The sequence below is a fragment of the Glandiceps talaboti genome, chromosome 5, assembly GCF_964340395.1.
Source record: "Glandiceps talaboti chromosome 5, keGlaTala1.1, whole genome shotgun sequence".
In the NCBI taxonomy this organism is placed as follows: domain Eukaryota; kingdom Metazoa; phylum Hemichordata; class Enteropneusta; family Spengelidae; genus Glandiceps; species Glandiceps talaboti.
In genome coordinates this window covers 3,226,568-3,248,218 of record NC_135553.1, presented here as the reverse complement: position 1 = coordinate 3,248,218, position 21,651 = coordinate 3,226,568, and the positions used below count along the sequence as shown (strand labels likewise).

The 21,651-nt window shown below is 36.8% G+C and overlaps 1 protein-coding gene across 2 annotated transcripts; it reads left to right on the top strand.

The window, feature by feature from the left end:
- Positions 1 to 8,183: 8,183 nt before the first annotated feature.
- LOC144435832 (uncharacterized) lies at positions 8,184 to 19,903 on the top strand. 2 transcript variants are annotated; one of them, XM_078124468.1, is made up of 6 exons: positions 8,184 to 8,254; positions 13,265 to 13,394; positions 14,937 to 14,982; positions 15,950 to 16,165; positions 18,965 to 19,083; positions 19,334 to 19,903. In XM_078124468.1, the coding sequence occupies exons 3-6, from the start codon at positions 14,943 to 14,945 to the stop codon at positions 19,589 to 19,591; spliced, it is 633 nt and encodes a 210-aa protein (XP_077980594.1). In that variant the 5' UTR covers positions 8,184 to 8,254; positions 13,265 to 13,394; positions 14,937 to 14,942; the 3' UTR covers positions 19,592 to 19,903. The 2 variants fall into 2 exon arrangements, with proteins under 2 accessions (XP_077980594.1, XP_077980595.1); XM_078124469.1 differs by lacking the exon at positions 8,184 to 8,254 and adding an exon at positions 8,723 to 8,815.
- The last annotated feature ends 1,748 nt before the right edge of the window (positions 19,904 to 21,651 follow it).

Below are 21,651 nucleotides of genomic sequence, written 5' to 3'. Positions count from 1 at the left end.
ATTCTAATCCGTTCCTTAGGGCTGAGAGGTGTAGATCAATGTCTCAAACACTGTCTCCAGAGTTCCCATGATTTGAAAATGCGTCACTTGCATTGGTTGCTTTAATACTTTAATACTATATGTACAATGACTTGTTGACTTGAAGGACTAATGCTTCCACATTATTTCAGCTATCCTAACTACTTTTTAATTTCTGAATTTTCGGGAAGGACGCGTGAACATTCAAAAATCAAGCAGTTAGGATAGCTGAAATAGTGTCGTGGCAGTAGTCCTACAAGACTACAGGTAGGCTACAGTTAGAATAGTGGAAAAGTGTAGTAGTGATAGTCCTTCAAGTCTACAGGTAGGCTACAGTTAGGATAGTGGAATAGTGTAGTAGTAATAGTCCTTCAAGTCTACAGGTAGACTACAGTTAGGATATTGGAATAGTGTAGTAGTAGTCCTTCAAGACTACAGGTAGGCTACAGTTAGAATAGCTGAAATAGTGTCGTAGTAGTAGTCCTTCAAGACTACAGGTAGGCTACAGTTAGGATAGCTGAAATAGTGTAGTAGTGTTAGTCCTTCAAGACTACAGGTAGGCTACAGTTAGGATAGCTGAAATAGTGTCGTAGCAGTAGTCCTACAAGACTACAGGTAGACTACAGTTAGGATAGCTGAAATAGTGTCGTAGCACTGCAGTAGTCCTACAAGACTACAGGTAGGTTAATACGTTTTGAGATAATGTATTGCTACTCTGAAAGGTGGAAAGATTTCCCGAATTTCGTGATACGATACTCTAGCCCCGTCACGATGGTTTTTCGGTCACCTGACCTATGTGAATATTTGGTGTTTACTGTCAATTTCGTAAGAGAAAAGAACACCACGTATGGATCGATATCAGACGAGTGATGACGTCATACAGGAATTTCAATCAACAGGTGTTTGATAATTACCGAGTAAATTTGAGGATGGGTTTTGACCATAAAAATGACGTCACAAAATGGTTAAAGTATACGCACAATATACATGGTTTAGTATGCATCATAGAGCACCGTTGCTATGGTCACTGTCACGGTACTTCTGCCATCATCTTAGAGAGAGAGAGTTTTTCTCAGTACCGCTTACATTGTAAGACTTAGTGTATAAAATTGTAAATGCAAAATGATAATTTCTAAATTTGTAATGATTCGATAAAATAAATAAGACTCGATCTACAAAGAAGCGCAAAAGGGAAGCAAAAACAACAGCAAACAGCAGCAACAGCAACAGCAGCAGCAGCAGCAGCAACAACAACAACAACAACAGCAACAACAACAACAACATCAACAACATCAACAACAACAACAACAACAACAACAACAACTATAATAATAATAGTACATACAAATCAAAGAAATTTAGATCATAAAATGAACCCGTTGTTTAATTTTTATAATTAGATGATTCTCTAAATCGTGATATCAAAAGTCTAATATTGTAAGTTAGTCTGCAATGGGAGTCAGTAACAAAGATACGTATCTCTGTACATTGCATTGTGTTTGTCTACGCATTTACCATCCTTACATCTGAACAGTTGTAGGACGTTTAACGAATGGATAATCATCAAGTTGTAGAAACCGTCGAATGGTAAAAAACTGTGCTTGATTTATGTCAAGAATCATGATGTGTTTGATGGCTGCTTGAACCAAGAAAGCCAACATCTAATAATGGGGTAATTATTAATGATGGATCGGAATAATAACATGTCTATCGTCAGGGAATGATTTACAACAGGTGATGACGTTTCAACACTAACACATTAATTGTTGATATAATTCTCATGAAATATTGTGTTGAAACACAGATGTTCGATATTTGATTATCGAGTAACAACGCTTCCTAGTTTCCCAATATCACAATTGACACAGTTGATTAGGTGATTATGCCGGGGGGGGGGGGGGTTAGGGGGGGGGACGGAGTAATGACCATGATTGCATTAGCATTGTGACCATGAATTCAGGTTCTCACTCCAGTTCTCACGACATACATGGTTTACAACTTGTGTGAACCAACAGGTGACCATAGTGTCCGACGAAACGTGCAGTGCAAACAATTTTTGCTCCTGTTTACAGTTAACAAACTCCAAGTAACCGAAACTAGACAGATAAATCGAACTGACGTATTGAAATACACGTACAATATTACTTACTATGACATTTAACTTGATTTAAACATTTTCGTCGACCAGCCACTAAAAAGACTAAAAAGGAACACCAAAAATTGTTGGCATGAAATCCACACTGTCCTGTTTTAAAATGTGTTCGAATAAATGTAGATTTCTCGGGCTGCAAAAATTTGCTAATACGCACAGCTGATCTGAGAAGTTCCGTAGTGCTTTAGGCATCGACATATCTGTCCGTCCGTCCGTCCGTCCGTCCATCCGCGCGCGCGCGCGCGCGTGTGTGTGTGTGTGCGTGTGTGCGTGTGTGTGTGTGTGTGCGAGGTTACTGCGTCCAGTGGGTCGTCGCCATACGCTGTTAAACACTCAAGACATACGTGTGGCACCTATCTTCTACTTAGCTACGTTGATGGCAATCCGTTGTCTTTTCAATTTAGAATTCCTTCCTCATCTTTTGATATTGAATTAATACACGGAAGTAATGATAGAGTACATAATGAAATATTCTTTATCTACCAAATGTAAATAATTTTCAAAATCAATGCAAATGTGTATATACATCTACAAATATCATTTCTTTATTTTCCTTATATGTTGCTCAGCATCTATTATGTGATTGTGTTTTCCAACTGTTCTGTGTACACATGTACTAACAACTTCTCTGTTTAACAATATTGATTTAGATTACGTTAGATGTATTTGTTTTGAGTGGCAAAGAATATAGTGTTTTTATCTTAGAAATACAGAATGAAGAAAGTCGATAATACTATACACATTAGATTTCCAACTTCAGTCAATATTTTGCATTTCGTCAACCAAAAAAGAAATTAAACAGCTTAATAGTAATTTTAAAGTTTAAAATACAACCACATTTTTTGACTTGCAGAACATCATAACACGGAATCCATGAAATTATACTCTCCCGTCCCCACAATCATGCAGCTGCATACAAATGTAATCGAACACTTTTAATTGATAAAACAAGTATGCATCATTTATAGTTGCCCAACGTGCATGCGCAACCATGGTAACCTATTCAAATAGGTTACAAAAATATTATAGCGCTATTTAAGACACACATACATCCAATATTTAGAATTCAATTGTAATCATCTAGGTCTTATTATAAGAATTTCTTGTTTTGATTTTAGTAACATCTAGTATTCAAGATCTATTGAACATCAAAGAAGGACGACCCGAGAAAAATAATGAAACTAGTGGTGTTCTCGGTTTTGGTTGTGTTGAGTTTGGAAGGTAAGTTGCAAATGTATTTTACAATTCAGGCGATAGTTATAAGTTTAAAGGTATACGTTGTGTCGGGCCAGGACTTAAGTACTGGACTTGCTTTTATTTCTCTTACCTCAACTAAAACCAATTAGTTTTGGACACTTCTCTGCCAAATTGATTAATGTTTTTATACTTGGTATAATTGCAAAGGTATACTTAACCCCATTATTGTGAATGAGTCAGTCATGAATTCAGTATAATATTGATTTTAAAATGTCAGGAATACAACCTTAGCAGTTGAACAGTTTCAAATATTTTAATGGTGATATCAACTACAATGACAGACATCATACCCCCCCCCCCCCACGCAGACCGCATGTTGTTTTACTGAATGAAATGTAATATAATTCCAGCCTAAGATTAATTAATGATAGCCTTCATTTATACTGGTTAGTTCTTTTAGCATATCACCGCTTGTATCCCAAGAAGCCCAGTGAGGGCCATCCCTCATGGGTTCAGTGTCTGGAGTGTCCGCAGAAAACCCGCGTTGCTCGGTATATATAATCAAACTGAACGACACCCCTTCTTACTTACAGCACGGCAAATTTAATCAAACCCAAACTAGGGCTCAAACCCCGCCCGCAGTGGTGAGAGGCAAGTGGTATACCTGGCAACCGACAACCCTTTTAATTACTTTTAGATTAATTAATTGATTAATGCTCAAACAACTCTAGTAGTCTGGCGTTAATGAAAAAAATTCACATAATCTGACTTTATACATAGTTGTCTGTCCGTTCTTAGGATGGCAGCATATGTACGATTGAAATTGATACGATACAAATGTATCATTTCTATAACTTGTGTTCAAGCAGGGTTCATCAGTTTTATGTAGAATTTTGTATAAAAAACAGCCACACTTTTCATATAATAAAGTTAATATGATATATATGCGTCCATTACTGTCAGTGTTTAATGTGTTTGTGACGTCACTAGTAAGTAATAAATCTTTCCCTGTACAGTTCTCTTATAAGTATATTAAGGACACGTAGCTGGAATTCTCGCATAACTCAAAATAAACGATGTCGATGCGACTGTTTGTCACTGTGGCAGGTGTTCAGTTTTTAATGCCTGGTTTAGCGAAGAGTGATTATAACTTCAGGCCATGTTGACCTGAGGGCTGCGAATGATAAACACATTTTCACATAAAATTCACACATCTCGTAAAATCGTGAAGGATTCGGTGTCGAGATGTCATGCACATTGTGAAAGACTATCCCAGGAGGAAACATCCACTTTGAAAGGGCGCCCCCACACGACATCACTATAAAACCAACGATGTACAATACCGAGTCAAGAAATCGTGAAATTACTAGTACATGTAAAATGTATTATTAGCCTAACATTACATGAAATAGTGACGACGTACCATTTTTTTTAAACAGGTGTTACTGCAACCACGACTGCTGTCACCACTGATGCATCTTCAGGGGTTGCAACAGGTGTTACTGCAATCACGACTGCTGTCACCACTGATGCATCTTCAGGGGTTGCAACAACCAGTCAATCCACAACAAATCAACAATCAACTCTTGCAGCAACTACCGCGGCAGTCTCATCTACCACCAACGCTGGGACCAGCACTGTAGCAACCACGTTAGCTGCAACTACCATAGCTGCAACTACTACAGATGCAGCTACCACCGTAGCTACAACTAACACCGATGCTACGACCATCACAGCAGCAACAACTACAGTTGCGATGACAACAGCCGCAGCGACCACGACAGACACTGTTACCACCGCTGCAGCAACAACAGCAGCGATAGCCACCACAGATACTGCGACTACCACTGCAGCGACCACAGCGGCTGTAACTAACACGGGTGCTGTTACGATTACCACTGCTGCAGCTACCACAGCGGCTGTAGTGACCACAATATCTGCAACTACCACGGGTGCTGTGACCACTGCTGCATCTACCACAGTGGCTACAGGGACCACAATATCTGCAACTACCACGGGTGCTGTGACCACTGCTGCATCTACCACAGTGGCTGCAGGGACCACAATAGCCACAACAAACATGGGTGCTGTGACCACTGCTGCAGCTACCACAGTGGCTGCAGGGACCACAATAGCCGCAACTAGCACGGGTGCTGTGACCAGTGCCGTCGCGATCACTCCAGCTGCAAATACAAATGTACAATCTGCAACTACGCCGGCTCTGACTACTTCTGTAGTATCGAGTGATTCAACACCATCGGCAACAAACCCTACAAGTACGGTTGGAGATGCTACGTCAACTGTAGGTTTAACCGAGTCACAAACAACACTTGGAGCAGTGACAACAAACAGCCAAACAGCAACCACAGACACGCCAGTACATACATCTACGGAATCGACCGCTGAGGACGTGTCTGGCACAGCAACGCTTCGCTCAACGATTACAGGAAATACTGGAACGAGAACGACGGCTGCAATATCAACGACGACGAATACATCACAAGTAACGTTAGGTAAGACAATATACAGAGAGAGAGAGAGAGAGAGAGAGAGAGAGAGAGAGAGAGAGAGAGAGAGAGAGAGAGAGAGAGAGAGAGAGAGAGAGAGAGAGAGAGAGAGAGAGAGAGAGAGAGAGAGAGAGAGAGAGAGAGAGAGAGAGAGAGAGAGAGAGAGAGAGAGAGAGAGAGGGAGGGAGGGAGAGAGAGAGAGAGAAGGGGGGGGGGGTAGCTAGATGAATAATAATATTTGATAAATAAAGAGACAGATCGACAGGCTAGCTAGATACATGGACAGACAGACAGACAGACAGACAGACAGACAGAGAGACAGACAGAGAGACAGACAGAGACATAGATCCGTCCATACATACATACATACATACATACATACATACATACATACATACAGACAGACAGACAGACACAATACGAATGATACAGTGGATGGCACGAACGCGTAAAAATACGTGTAACTTATAGCAAACAACAACAACAACAACAACAACAACAATAACAAAAACAACAACAATAACAACAACAAAAACAACAACAGAAGCTCATATACAAAACAGGTGACACACTTCTCGACATTGTAATGTATGTTAGTGTAGAAATATAATTAGTCAAGTTTATAGCAACAACTCTAACTTGCAAAAGAATTGAGGTTAACCTTTGAAAATTACAAGATTAAATATATTCTGATTTTTGACATCTTCTTTAATAAAATGAATCAATATCTGTTGACGGTTCCTGTTACATTTATCTTTCTGTTTGTAGCCATGACAACGAACAGCCAAGTGCGTCACGTGCCGAGTTTCACATCTCTCATCACCTTGTTGTCAGCTATCTACAGCATACTTCAGTGATAGTTTTGTAACAACATGGACAGATATATAAGTCTTCAGATTCGATGTTACAAAACAATGAATAAGTACTACACAGTAGGATTCCAGTGCCAAAAATGAAAGGAGGAAAGAGTGTGTAAAAGGTTAATTTTATTATTCCCGGTATGGTTAACTTTGAAATTTGAGTAGAGCTTTAAGAAAATAAACATTAACAAATAATACACCTAATTAGATTTTAAGTTTCATACTTATAAACTCATAAAATTTGATTTTCTTTATTTTGACTAATTTTCGATAGACTGAAAGATTCAGCGTTGATGGCGCGCGCTCCGCTACTGGTGCGCCATGCGATCAGAGAGGAGTGCCCATTTACACTTACGAATGTCGTATTTGGTGTCTGGTTTCTTTCAGTTTATCATACCAGGTTGTTGACCTGTCGTACAGGTTTGAATTGTAATTTAAAGTTAGAATACTTCACCATTCTAATTCATATGTATTTTTCTATAACTATAAACTTTTAAGAAACAACAGCTTTATATACTACATATTTCCAGATATTTTCAGATCACCGTCATAATACAAATTAAGAAATAACCAACAACCAATTTTCTCTTTTGCTTTCTCTTTAATCTATGAATCGATAGAAATTTTATCACGAAAAAATAACAAGAAAGGGAACATGACAATATTGATATTTTCAAAATGGGCAAACAATGATATATTATTCTTTATAAAAGTTCCCAAATTAAACGTTGTCGCCATTTTAGTTTGTTGTTTTGATAGGTTTTGTATCCATTTTTCATGTCAATTCATAAAATGCCATTCTCGAATTGAAAATTCATTTTCACTGTTCAGAATAGTGACGTAGCTTTTGCTTATACGTCACAGTGTCTACGTCATATAACACGACGTCATCTAATATGAAAGAAATAACGAATATCGATTTTCACCGATTCCGAATGCAAAATGATATATTTAGGCATGTAGCAGATAAAGCAACATCTATCGAAACAATTATAACGATCTATTAATCTTTTTGTGACCCAAATTGCGACTTCCCCCCTCCACATTTTTTCAAATGAATGGCAAAAAGTTACAAGCATCTGAATTTACAAGTGTATCGAAATGTTAACTTTAAAAGTATGACGTCATCACTATATCATATCTAGCTTTAATGTATCATATTTAACTTTGATGTTTAAATAAACAACTCAATTTTGTATAAGTTCTTTTGTAAATTAAAAGGAATTAGACACAGGTTTTTGTTGATTTTCCTTGCGAGAGTGTGATTTCAAGCCATCATCTTACAGCATCATTTCCCGCTGTTTTTTACACGACTCATTACTGAACCCTTGATGAGAGACATTCGAAGTGAAAGCAGTACGGGGGGAGTCATGGCACTTGGTACGATAACATAGAGTTATTTGACCCCAGAGAGGTCATGGCCTGACCCGATATCAAATATCTGGAATAGATCACGACGCGAGTACTTTCTCATGTTTCTCCCACCCGTCTCGTCTACAACAACACATCGAAGAAACGTGGTAAGTTTTGACTGGTTTGTTTGAAATATTACATGTTTACAATCAATATGAAAGAAATAATTATAAGCAAAATCTAATTTTTAAAATTATTTTATCAAATTCAAGTTTGACATGGTAATCTTATCGGTTACTTTGCCTGTATAATCTCTAAAATGAACTTTCACTATCAAGCCGTTGTAGCTGCTGTCTTAAAATAGTTTACAATCAAGAAGACGTATACAACAGGCAGTAACCATGAGTTCAGTTTTAAACTGCATACTACACGGCCTGTAGTTCACATGAACGCACATTAGAGACACCGTAATTAGCTTAGATATCGTGGCTGAAAATATTGGTATCAAATGTGAAGAAACCCAACCAAAGTACAGTCAAAGGGGCAGATAGTATAGTAGATGCTATTGGTCGGTTCCAGGAAATTTTCTTCCACGTCATCCTATTTCCTTTACAGCCGAAGAAAGATGGCGGATGATGATGTCATCTGAACGTCTTTCGTTTCCTGAAACGTTTTAAGTTGTGTATACTAGAAGATCTTTTTTCATCAAATATTTTGACCTTCGTAGGGTAATATGACGTTTATCAATTCTCTGTTCGAAATTAATCGGAGCCCGTCAGTCAGTTTACAAGACCGATGTTTTGTACAACTTTTGAATGTTTATGCACTAGAGTTTCGACAAATTCATTTGTCAAAATTTCAGAAAGAATGTAAATTTGGCACACTCTGTTACTAGATAGATAGACAGATATTATTTTATTGTAGTGACACTGTTTCACATACATAAATACACACGTACAAGTAAAGCAAAATTCTTTGCAATATACAAGTAGTGATTACTGTGAAACCCCAGCCAAGCAATTGGCTTTTGAGTCTCTTGTACCCAAATAAGTCTTCACGTGTGGTCTTCAAGAAAATGTGAATCATAAGTATCACTTTTCCCCTAAGTTAGTATATAACCATGAATCACTTTTCTTAGTAGGGGAGGATTATGTAACTGGAATAGCTTTCCTCCTTCTTATAAACATTTTGTATAAATACTTAAAGAATGTTTTAATATGATTCCTAGAGAAAAGTTGCACATTGTCAAGATTCACATTTGGTTGTATACCAGTTGTTGTCTTCATAAACTGTGCATGACCGAATATCATTATACAATCTACAATCAAAGACCGTCTTCAACAACATTATCAGTACATAAAATACATTGTGTTGTATCATTTTGACTCGTAAAGCTGACAAGAATGTGAATACCTATGGCGTGGTCTTAACTGTTTGTCGATAATATGTCATATAGGTAAACTAAAGTATGAGTGTGACACTAATAAGGGAGACAACATGCCCTAGACCAGTGTGTGAACTTAAGGGAAAATGACTACTGGTCATAAGGACCGACATGTAGCAAATGCTGCTGGTCCTTAAGGAAAACTGCTGGTCCATACTCAATGCAGTTCACGTTCACTACCTGTATCTACATCCCCCCCCCCATTTACAGATTAAATGATTTTGAACTTTAATATGATACAACATATCTTTAGATATAAAAGTAAAAGAGAGTACAACGAATTGTTTACTATCCACTATTTTTTCATAAAATTTCCACTAACAGAGTCAAAAAATAACTTGGAAGTAAATTTTGGATTCACAAGCAAGTACTTTTTGACTCTATGAGTAGAAGTTTTCATCTGTATAACTATGAACCCAGAGACTATGAATATTCATTCTCGCATAATCTGTTCCTATAGACTATAGACTATAGGTTTTGTCGCATAACTATCCCTCTTGAAAACTGTGCATTTGCTTTATTTCAATTTCCATCCACACAGTGACACGGAGCGGTTTCGTCTTCCTTCAGTCTTTACAAATATGTACAGAAGCCACCCCCCTCCCCATAAAGCCCTACCCGTATACCCTACCGTGGTGTATTGAGTATCGTCTCTGGTTGTTTGTGTAAGAAATCTGACCATGATGAAGAGAACTATCATGGCTAAACATGTCTTACAGTGCGAGTTGTTTTTGACGTGGGAACGTGATATGGTAACTGTACTGTAATGTGTCATCCACTATGTACCCGTGTTTGGCATGATGCAGTAATTTTCCAGATACAACAATGGCAACAAAAATGCAACTTACATTTCTAAGTTTATAGTACGTTGATTACAACATGACAGGACATACATCATCATATGCATCAAATTGAAAGCAATCAGACTACGCATTTTTTTACTGTTTTTACAAAAACAAAACTATCGTACTGAAGATGTTTTACGAAGTGTACCTGCCTTCTTTATTAGTTACAACGCCATTTTCAGAGTAGTTTATATGTTTTCCGTCAGTTTGTTTTGATCATGGCCACACACATGGGGGAACTCCGGTAAATTGATCGGGAAACCCGCTAACATTTACCGGCTTTAATACCAGCCTTTTAAAAAAAACAGTGTCTCTTTCGTCTTCTTCTTCGGAAGCTCATTGCCGCCTTCTAAATATCGCCACATACTTTATAAATACAACGTGGAACTGTCTCAAACATGTTAAAAGTTTCATACACTTCGAACAGTAAACTTTACAACAATGATTACGATAACATGGCGGAAAAAGACGCATGCACCGAATGCGTACAATGAGTCTGAATGTGTAAGACGTTCTGATTAGACAAGACAAAAATAATTAGAGAAATTCAGCCAATCATGTGTTTGCTAACATAATTTCATAAAGTAAATGCTGTATGCTACGTCATATGTAGACATGATATCAACATTGACAACAACACGGAGCGAGCTAGCTCTGTGTCGCTTGACTTGAACGAGATGTCGAGAGTAAAATAGGTAACACAAGATCAGACTCATGTAGGTGAAATTGGATATATCTTTGAATAAATGTTATTATTTACTCCAAATTTCAGTCGGTCATAAGGACCGATAAGTTGTTGTAATTCTGAAAAACTGTCGGTCCGAACGGAAATCTGTTGGTCTCGGGCCGAAGGACCGGCGTTAATTTCGCACGCTGCCCTAGACTATCTTCGCCTGCACACGAATGCAAATGAGTGAGGGCGCTGCTCATAGCAACTTCGAGAACTAAATCGCGGCAGGACCATTCTAAAGTGCATATAGAATTGACTAAATGGTTTGCTTATAAGAGATTAAATGATATTTTGATTTATAATGGCAAATGACGTTGTTCTGTGTCACATTTTACTCTATTGTTCGTTTGTAAGGGAGAGGGTAATGTTCTGTTTATCGGTTCACATGTTCAAAGTTTATAAGGTTTTCAATACATACGTTGTCAAAATTGTTTGTTTCTTTTTTCTGTCCTTTGTTATATGATATGATATGCTATCACCAATCGTTAATTCTGTTGCTAAGTCTGTCGTCGCCAGTCCAAGGTTTCAAAACATTTGAAAGATTATGTATGAATAACCTTAGACTTTTTAAACTTTTGTGTCTGATATAATCGTGTGACAAAGTTAATTGACTTTGGTTCTTGTTGAGGAATCAGTACGTGACATCAAGTAATGTGACTGACAGAACACAAACATTAGGATAGCGGATTAGTTTATTAACAATGTACTTTGGTGCCAGGGTAATTTCTTGTCTCTCGATGAACGACTTTATAACTGAGAGCCAAAGGGTGACTATTTGTCTATCTATTTAGGAGAAAACCCGCATTTTGAGTTGAAATAACCAGAATATATTTATTTATTTGATTAAATCATTTGCTTTTTTTGCTGTATCATGCTACATACATACGCTAGCTCTTCGTTACGCGCACAGAAGCTTTGATTGACGGGTGAGTATCCGAGTTGAATGAGCGCCCACGTGTTAGGTTAGGACTCCATCCTTTTGAAACAGATCATCTTCTGTCAACTTGATGTACCCGGTATTTTCAGAGTAGATCCAACATCCTTTTTTCGTCATTTGGAACTCCCTTTTTCTCTGGTCAATGTTTTCTTATATCATTGTGACTTCTGTATCACTTTTACATGGAAACAGCCGCGATAAAACTCTGATTTAACTGTACACCATCCGCTTTCAAACACACACACACACACACACACACACACACACACACACACACACACAAAAAAAAAAAAAAACAACAACAAAAAACAGGTTCTCAGATGTTATGCAATTACATTAACTTAACAGCAGTATAAACCATAACTATTGTATTACCGTGCGTATTTACCTAAAATCAATCAATCAATGAATCAATCAATCAATCAACCAACCAATCAATGAAATAATCAATTTCTGATAAATTTATCTCTTCTGTATTATGTTCAACTAATCTAAGACACTGGTCTTTGCAAAGATAAGATATTGAGTGACCCCCCCCCCCCTAAAAAAAAAAAATAAATAAATAAATAAATAAAAATGTCAAACAAACCAAATTTGATACACTATAACTAAATTTGACAAATCTGCCTACTGTAGATAAAGATTTTGTTGATTTTGATAAATCACTGATTTACAGTATAACACAAATGTACAGACCCGTAGACTTAAATACCATGGCCTGTTTTACTGCAACGGTTGTTACCCAGGGTTGCAATGTTTTCTAAACGCGGGGATACTAGCTGAAGTTTGCATGTTTGTTGTTGGCAAAGAACACATCACGTTGACAGCCACTGTTGCCAATGGCAACCACTAGGAGGACAGGGTCCGAAGTCCTATTGTTACGTAAGGCTGCAAAGCCGATGATGCCTGTGTGTGTAATCATGTTATTGCGAATTGTGAAAATCCAGTTGATAGTAATGAGGAGAGATTTTTACAACATAAGTGTGCAACCCCTTTAATTTACACATACATTTTGTACCTTCATTCTGAAATTTTTATATTATTTTTTTCAAAAATCTTCGATATTTTGCGGTCAAGTTCTAGTTAACAATTTAGATATGAAATCAAACATAATTATAGTTAGTGATTAAATCGACTGAACAAACTGATCATATCTTTTATTTTGGGGGGTTTGTTTTTCTGTTGCCATGGTGTTGTCATAGATGCAATGTGTTTTATTAGGTAATTTTGTCTGCTGATAACCATACAAGAGCACGAGAACTAACTTTTCATTACTCAGTCAGTGTAGACGTCCACCGGTCCAGTGTCAAGTGAATAATCATCGTTGAACATTTTTGCAAACTTTGTGAAGGTAAGTTTACACTTTATATTATGATGGGATAGTTTCGTCTTTTGAGATGCACATATATTTTATGCTGTACCGAGTATAAAGTTAGGGTTCATTTCTTTTAACAAACATTTTAAATTTTTTGTCCGTCATAAGTCGCTTGAGTAATGTCGACATTATCAAAATTAAAAAAATGGGACGCGTATAAAACAACAGAACGAAGTCACCGTGTTTCAGAATTTTGAAAAAATAATCCCTGAACAAAAAACAAACAAACAAAACACCCCAAACAGGTAAATGTTAGTTGCGATGTGTCAAATTATTCTATTGATTTTTAAAACTTCATTTAAAAGTTGTAGAAATCTTAACAATATAGAATATTTGTCTTGAACGATACAGAAATAGTTGAATATATTGACACAAGTTGTGAAACACAAAGCCTCGCTATACTTTAAGTAAACGTCGTTCTGCATTCAACGGGCGAATTCAGTATCTCCTTATTTTAAACACTTTAAACAAATATATCCCCCACCCCATGTAACGAATTTTTGTTGCTCAGAGACACAACAGAGCCAAGGTTTACAGGATTACAATGTCCGATAAAGTTAAACTAGGTTTACAAAGCTAAAGTATAGCAAGGAACGTATATCTAAAATGACGATTAGCGTTCATGTCAAAGGTCAATTCCTAGCGATTACATTATTCCAACTTGATTTTGATATGGAAATAAATGGGATTGACATTTCCAGACTTTTGTCATTTCAAAGTTAACAACCCAACCCAAGAAACTACACAAAATGGTACATAGACATGAATAGTAACTAACAGGAGAAAACTTACTAAAACTTCAAGTTAAGAAATGTTGACACCGTCTCTATAAAACAGCTTTGTACGCTCTACAAGGTAAACGGCAGGCAAACATGATGCTGTTGTAAGGTGTGATTACTAGCAACAAACTTATGATTGATCAAGACAAATAGAAATATGAGAGGTGCACTATTGATGGTAGACTGTTAAACAAATACAATAATATTTATAGTTTACAATAGGTTACTGTAGATTGTCTGGGATGTTCACTATGCTAAGTATAACTACTTTATGAAACAATCCTCTCTTGTAAATTATGATACAAAATATTCTCATATATCTACTCTATGGGTCTCCTTATTGGCTATTTGGAACATTTCAAATCTAAACTTCAATAATAAACCAGCAAGGACCTCTATACGCGGTATGTACGCTTTATCCTCGTTCCCAAACTTTGGTGTATAGGTAAAACCATTACAGACTGAGTTTAAATCCGACACATTATCTGTTTCACCCTACTACTATACTCGGTCGGTTTACATCGTGATCTGTGATTTTGCTTCGCTGTCTCACCAGCCAGCGAAGCAAACTCTCAGATCGCGATGTAGACAGACTATATTGTGACTAGAATGTATATGGACTGTCTAGTGGCCGGATTTTAAATACTTAAAGACCACTTTGGCATGAACACAGTACATTTGGTCCCTTGCCACTTACAAGTAGTAGGATTTTTTAAAGCCATGTTTTGTTTTCTTCCAGGTAACCATGAAGTGTATCTCATCCTTGCTATTTCTATTGGTGCTAGGTAAGTATTGTCCATCCTTAATATGTTATTTATACACAACACAATTTACAAAAAGTCAACATATTCCCGTTAATTTGACGTATAGTAATACTAATACTTGAGAAATTCTATACATGCTAAAGTATATGTCAAGTTTGAATTACTAAACACATACCAACCAATCACCTGATAGTTTCTCAATAACAAATACCGGAGTTATTTTTTTTTTAAAATTTGAAATAAAACAGAACATGTAGCCGGACACTATTTAATTAATTTTGCCTTAATTTCACATATATCATTACTTATTATTTTAATAACGGTATCTAGGGAGTTCTTAAACATTCCAGACATATGTAAATCATGTCATTGTTTACGTGGTTTCTATGGAGAATAGTAAATCATTGATCTGATGTATCTATTAATTTTAATATTTGTTTAGATCATTGGTAAAACATACGGGTGACGTCATATTGATGCTACCAGAGTAATCCCTTATTGCCATGGAAATTATTATGTAACAAGTGATGCCAAAGCGTGTCAAATTTCATCTATTTACCCCTCTCCCAAAATAAATGTGTCAACAATTTAAGGAATAAAATTGATGAGAGAAATGATGTATTTGCAATGCAACAAATTCATTTACATATTGTATAATTGTTATTTGACATTTCCACTGAAACGTGAGCTATATCAAATGTTCAATATCCCATGTGCTACATGGGAAGTTTTATATGAGGTCTGTAAACACCCCCAAAAGGTATGTTACTATAGCAACGACGATGGAAACTGACACGTTTGGCGTTTGGTGTGTGTGTGTGTGTGTGTGTGTGTGTGTGTGTGTGTGTATGTGTGTTATATGTATATGTATGTTGTGAAGGTAAATGACAGTGGGTCGAAAAATGCCCTGAAAAGAACAAGTTTTAACTTCTACACGTCTTCTACAAAGAAATAACAAACCAGTGTGTATTTATATTTTACATGACAGTGAGTGTTACTCAGAAGATAGTGGCACAGTCGTCTGTGGCTACCACAGCCGTTACAACTGGAACATCAGGTACCGCTACAGCAGGAACATCGGGAACCGTCAACACACTTGCTTCGGCAGGAACATCAGGCACTCCCACTTTTGCCACAGAAACAACCGGGACGACTGTCGCAGTAACACAGGACACAACAACAGTTAGTGAAGTAACTACTTCGGGTAAGAAATTAATTTTATGCATGATAGAGAAACCTAACTCAATGGTGGGAAGTATTTTCATATGAAACTTGTTATACATATCTGAGAAATCTAAGTTTTCATCATAGTATTATTTGACTTGGCTGCAAACTTGAAACTTTTGCAAAATTTCTATGAAATAACACAGTGCAATATAAGATTCTTGGTACTTTTCAAACAACCTTTTCAGGCATTAGTTTAAATAATTTAACTACAAACGATTAAGATACACAGTTTCAGGGTCAATTGCGTATTTATGCTTTTACTGATATCCTTGGTAGTGATGGGGTGAATGTTTGTAAAAATTGTTACCACGGAGAAACGCTAGCATTTTGTACTCTTTGCATGTTGTGTTGTGTTGTGTTGTGTTGTGTTGTGTTGTGTTGTGTTGTGTTGTGTTGTGTTGTGTTGTGGTGTTAAGTTAAAGTACCTTCTCAATAACTCAGACGTATTATTAACACATTGTTGATATTCTTACGACTCCATCCCAACTGTCTCTAAGTGAAATAAAAACCGGGTGAATTAAGGTCAAGCGCCATCAACAAAATCAACAAAATGGTCTGAGTGTATTTTGGACACGTAGTGTTAAGTTTTCTTGGTCAATGCATAGACCCACCACCAAGGTCTATGGTCAACGTTAACGTTATTACATTGTGATGTAAGATAGAATTGAATTTCTACTTGACCTCCATGATGAAAAGGGATTTGACCTAATCTTCGGTTTATCGAGATTATCAAGTTTAATCTCTACATTGCAAACCACAGCTGACTCACGTGAGGTAGTCGGTATGACGTAATGCAGATTTGATTCGAATCGTTTTAGTCTAAACGTACGTACTACAGGACTACATCACCCTGCGATATCATTGTTCGTCAAGACAGTTAGAAACTGTTTCATCTTTTTCTCAACAAAAATAGATCTTGGTCTGGTCACGTGAAATACTGTAAAATTGTGTCACATGACTATACAATGTTCTTCACGCCTTGCGATAATCGAATCACGACATTAGCAACCTACTTTTCTCATAGGCCAAAGCACATTTTTTCCGCTGGGAGCTACGTGTTTTATCGATGCTGTAAAGTAGCATGTCTCGCAAAAGGGAATAATAGTTTAATGACGATGCAACTAATAGCAAAAGTTGTGATTCATTCTCAGTTTAATAGTTTGAAATTAGTTTTTAATATACATTTAATTCTAAACGGTAATAGGTGTAGTATAATCTATCGTTAACTTCATATTTAATCTATCTATGTTTGTCTACCAGTCTTTAGAATAATATTTTAAATTCAATATATTCAGTACAAATATTGGATAGTTCTTGTGGTCTTATATCATAGGTATTTGTTCTCAGGCGACAAAATAAATATTATCAATGATCTCCGTCGTTACCATGGAGATAATATGAGTTAACCATATCCGTTTTTGAGTATTGTTTGCTGTCATTTAGTGTCGTTATCTACATCTATATTTAGAGAACAAAAGAACGTTGTTACATTACATAATGGACCATCATTGGATCTTACACGGTTTTATCTTTAATAAGTACGTAGACATTAATATGGTATTTAAGAAACATCATTTTCGTAATAATATATGTATCTTCATATTTCGTTGGGGCGAAGGAGTGATTATTTCTGGACATATCGTTTGTACTTTCACGGCGAACATGTTCGATGCGGTACGGCAACCAGTTGTCTTCACGGGTGAAATTTGCTGTTATATCGACGGGAGGTACATCTCAAACCTGTCATTATTCCAGGAGTTCGTTCGTTCCATGTAACTGAGAAAGCTAAACAAAAAATTGAAACTACGAACCTCTCCATGAGAAGTGAAGACTTGACTGCTACAGTGCCGACATTAAGGCTCTATTGGCGCCTCTCACGGTGGTTTTTGAAATACTCTCGAAAGCCCTTTTTGCATATCAGAAAATCAAGCAATTCAGCAAGTCATGAGTTGAAGATGGGATAGGTTGGAGTCAGAATTTACGGCGGGGGGGGGGGCCTTGGGGAGATATTTTTGGGGGGGAGGGGCATGAAACAAATTGAGGGTTCAAGGGGGGGGGACATGAAAATTCCGATGGTCTGATCAAAAGGGGAAGCCCCCAGAAATATTTTGCCCATGATTTGAACCAAATTAAACCTCAGGAGCGACCGTTTACTGCCTTGTACTTTGCAAAATTGTGCACTTCATTTACCCATTTACCTACCATACATTTAATTATGAGGCAGTCAATAGCTAGCCAAGAAAATGTGTGTGTCTGCCAAAATATCTCTGAATACGTAAGTTAAAGTGTAGGTAATATAACCATACAGTTGCATAGTAATGCATTGACTCGAGTAAAATTGGGGTATTGAAGACAATTTTCAAGTACTCTATGGTTTTCGATAATGTGTCATGGTTTGAAATTCTATGCCATTAAATAGCCTCCTACATGTCCTTAGTTTATAAAAAGTGGTTACTGTGGGAGGGGGAAACCTCTCCCACACCCTCCCCGCTAACTATCATGGGGGATGTTTTTTCTGCCCAGAATCAAAATTGAAAGATAAAACCATGCTGACTACGCATCTCCAAGTACAGCCCAATGTGAGACATTTTTGAGTGCGCGAAGGGGGGGGGGGGGGATGCGAAATGTTTTTTTGACCAAAATAATTTCTCCCCAGGCCCCCCTGCCGTAAATTCTGACTCCAGCTTTAGTATCTTGTTGAGCACAGAAACCCCCACCCCCGTTGTAGTTGTATGTTGAACATCTAAGACAAAGAACATATCTTTTTTGTTTCTAGGTTCCGACGGTGTTGTATGTTATGTATGTGATGAAAGTGTCGACTCTGACTGCGCATCCGACTTGGCAACAATCAGTAACCCTGGCAACTATAACGAAACTTGCTTATACAATTGTTGGGTAAGTCAATCATGGTATGGTAAATGATCAGACACACACCTAAAGTATTATCATAAAGACCGCCCTCTTTCGACTGATAACATAGACCTATCTTTGAACTTTAATTGATGGCGTCCATAGTGACCCGTCAATAGCACTTCGTTTTTTTACGAATATGAAGGAATATTTTGCGGCAATGTTCAATCTATGGCATGTTCCTGTGTGCCCACATTCCATGAGTTTATGTATTTTTTTAATATTTACATTTTAGACAATTATTGACAGTGATGGGTACATTGTGAGAAGCTGCAATGATTCCTATGTTGGTGATGGACTTGAACTTTCATGTGACGCAGCGTCTGAGACAGTGTGTATGGAAACTAGCTCTGTTACAGAATGCTATTACTGCTGTAGCGATAATTACTGCAACAACGAAGTCATTTCTGCTGGTTCTACGAAAATCGTCGTTGAGGGCACCAACCTTTTTGCAGCTCTGCTTTTCAGTACAATTTTGTACGCTCTGCATTGACGTAATAACAATACTGTGTAAAAGACGTGAATTTGAGACCTCAACGTCAACTTTAATGTGACATACTTTGAACAAAGGTCTTTCACAGATATTTTTGAATGCGATGATCGTTCCGTCATAAATGAACAAGATTGTATTGTAAAACAGTTGTATATATATCTAACGAAAATGATGAAGAAAAATTACATTGTACACACCGCCCATTGCACATACTGTTTTGATCCGACTTTGCGGCAAGAGACAGTGCTCAAGACGTTAATCTAAAAGTAGCATATGTAATTCTTAAATCGTGAATCGAGAGATATTGTGAGAGAGAGAGAGAGAGAGAGAGAGAGAGAGAGAGAGAGAGAGAGAGAGAGAGAGAGAGAGAGGGGGGGGGGGGGAAGGACTTCCTAGAGCCGTCAAACGTCGGTGCAGATAACAAGTAAAACAATACAAATAATTGAAACCACATATTATTTCAGGCAATACTTTATCTTGTATAAATGGTATATTTTTTGCATTATTAAATAATTCACTTTATACCCATGGGTTAAGATAAGGTTTATTACTCCACATTGATCAATTGGATGATAGTAATAAATATAAATTTAATGCTGACAGTTTAAAGTCTTCACTTAATAGGTTGTCATGCATACGTGTACATTAGCAAAAATGTGTCATAAAAATGAGAAGAAAAAACCTACAGAACCCTCGGGCAAAATGAAACCTGTATTGTGTTAGGAAAAGGTGAACGAATTTACAGTGACGATAACTTGGTAATACAATGATAATAAGTACGAATTGTCTTGTGACCACAGGGGCTCAGGCTCAGTTAGTTTTGTTTACGAAAACAAACAACCAAACAACCAAACAAACAAACAACCAAACAAACAAACAAAATTAATAATCAAACAAACAACCAAATAAAATACCCAAATAAGTAAATATAACCAAACAAATTCTGACCCCCCCCAGTAGTGGGGTATCTACAATTGTGACTACTTTTTGGGGTCAGTATTTGTTTGTTTGGTTTTATTTATTCATTTATATGTTTTTGGTGGTTTATTTGTTTATTTTTGTTCTCGTAAACAAAACTAACTGAGCCTGAGCCCCCTGTGATCTGGCTTGTCAAAAACCTTACTGACATTTACACCATTTTATTGTTTGTCTCATTGCACTTCACATAATGAGTACTTCAAAGGAAAATACTGTATGTAATGTAATACACATACGTTCAGAAATGTGGGTTATTTATTTGTGACGAAGGAGTCCCTTCACTTTGAGTCGATTAACGCGCCCGCTTAGTATAGTACATTTGTATATGACTATGAGTAGCCGTCGACTAGTGGTGGATAAAATTCGACTAAAATCAATTTTACATTTCCCATTTTTTATTTCAAAATTGTTTTAATCTTACCCCCATTTATCTCTAGGAATGGGATTGACTATTTCTCTCAAATAGAGTGTAAGTTTATTGTCGAAAAGACATGAAAGTAACGGAGAGTTCCGTTAAGTGTATATAGATGATTTGTGTTTAACTTCGATGATATCGTGGAAAGGTGTTTAAAAACCACATACAGCTTATACCGGTTTTAAAAATCTTTATAAATGACAGGATTTCACATTTCTATATATATATTCCGAGTTTTTAAAAAAAATAATAATTTCTATGCTTTAAGTTTTAAGAATGAAATATATGCATTTCATTGGTTGACGTAACGTTCCCTTGGTAACGTTATTATAGTAGATGGTTAGGTTTGAATATTAGACGGGAGCCTTTTGTTAGCACAGTGTTAAATATATATTTACGTGTAGAAATATGACAAAATATTTGGTGTGTATAACATTTTCAGACAGACTCCAACAGGACATTTACTTAAATAATGCACAATGTTGAGTTGTCGGATCATTGTATAAAAAGCTAAATATTTCAATAAAACACGTATTATAAAACCGTCGGCGTTTTTTCGTTTTTCATGATAGTTTTGTTTGTATCACGATCGATATTCCTGTGGTTGATAATTCGTCAAAGCTCCTTGGTACATTGTATTCTTAACAGTCTGGAAAAGTGTGTGGTT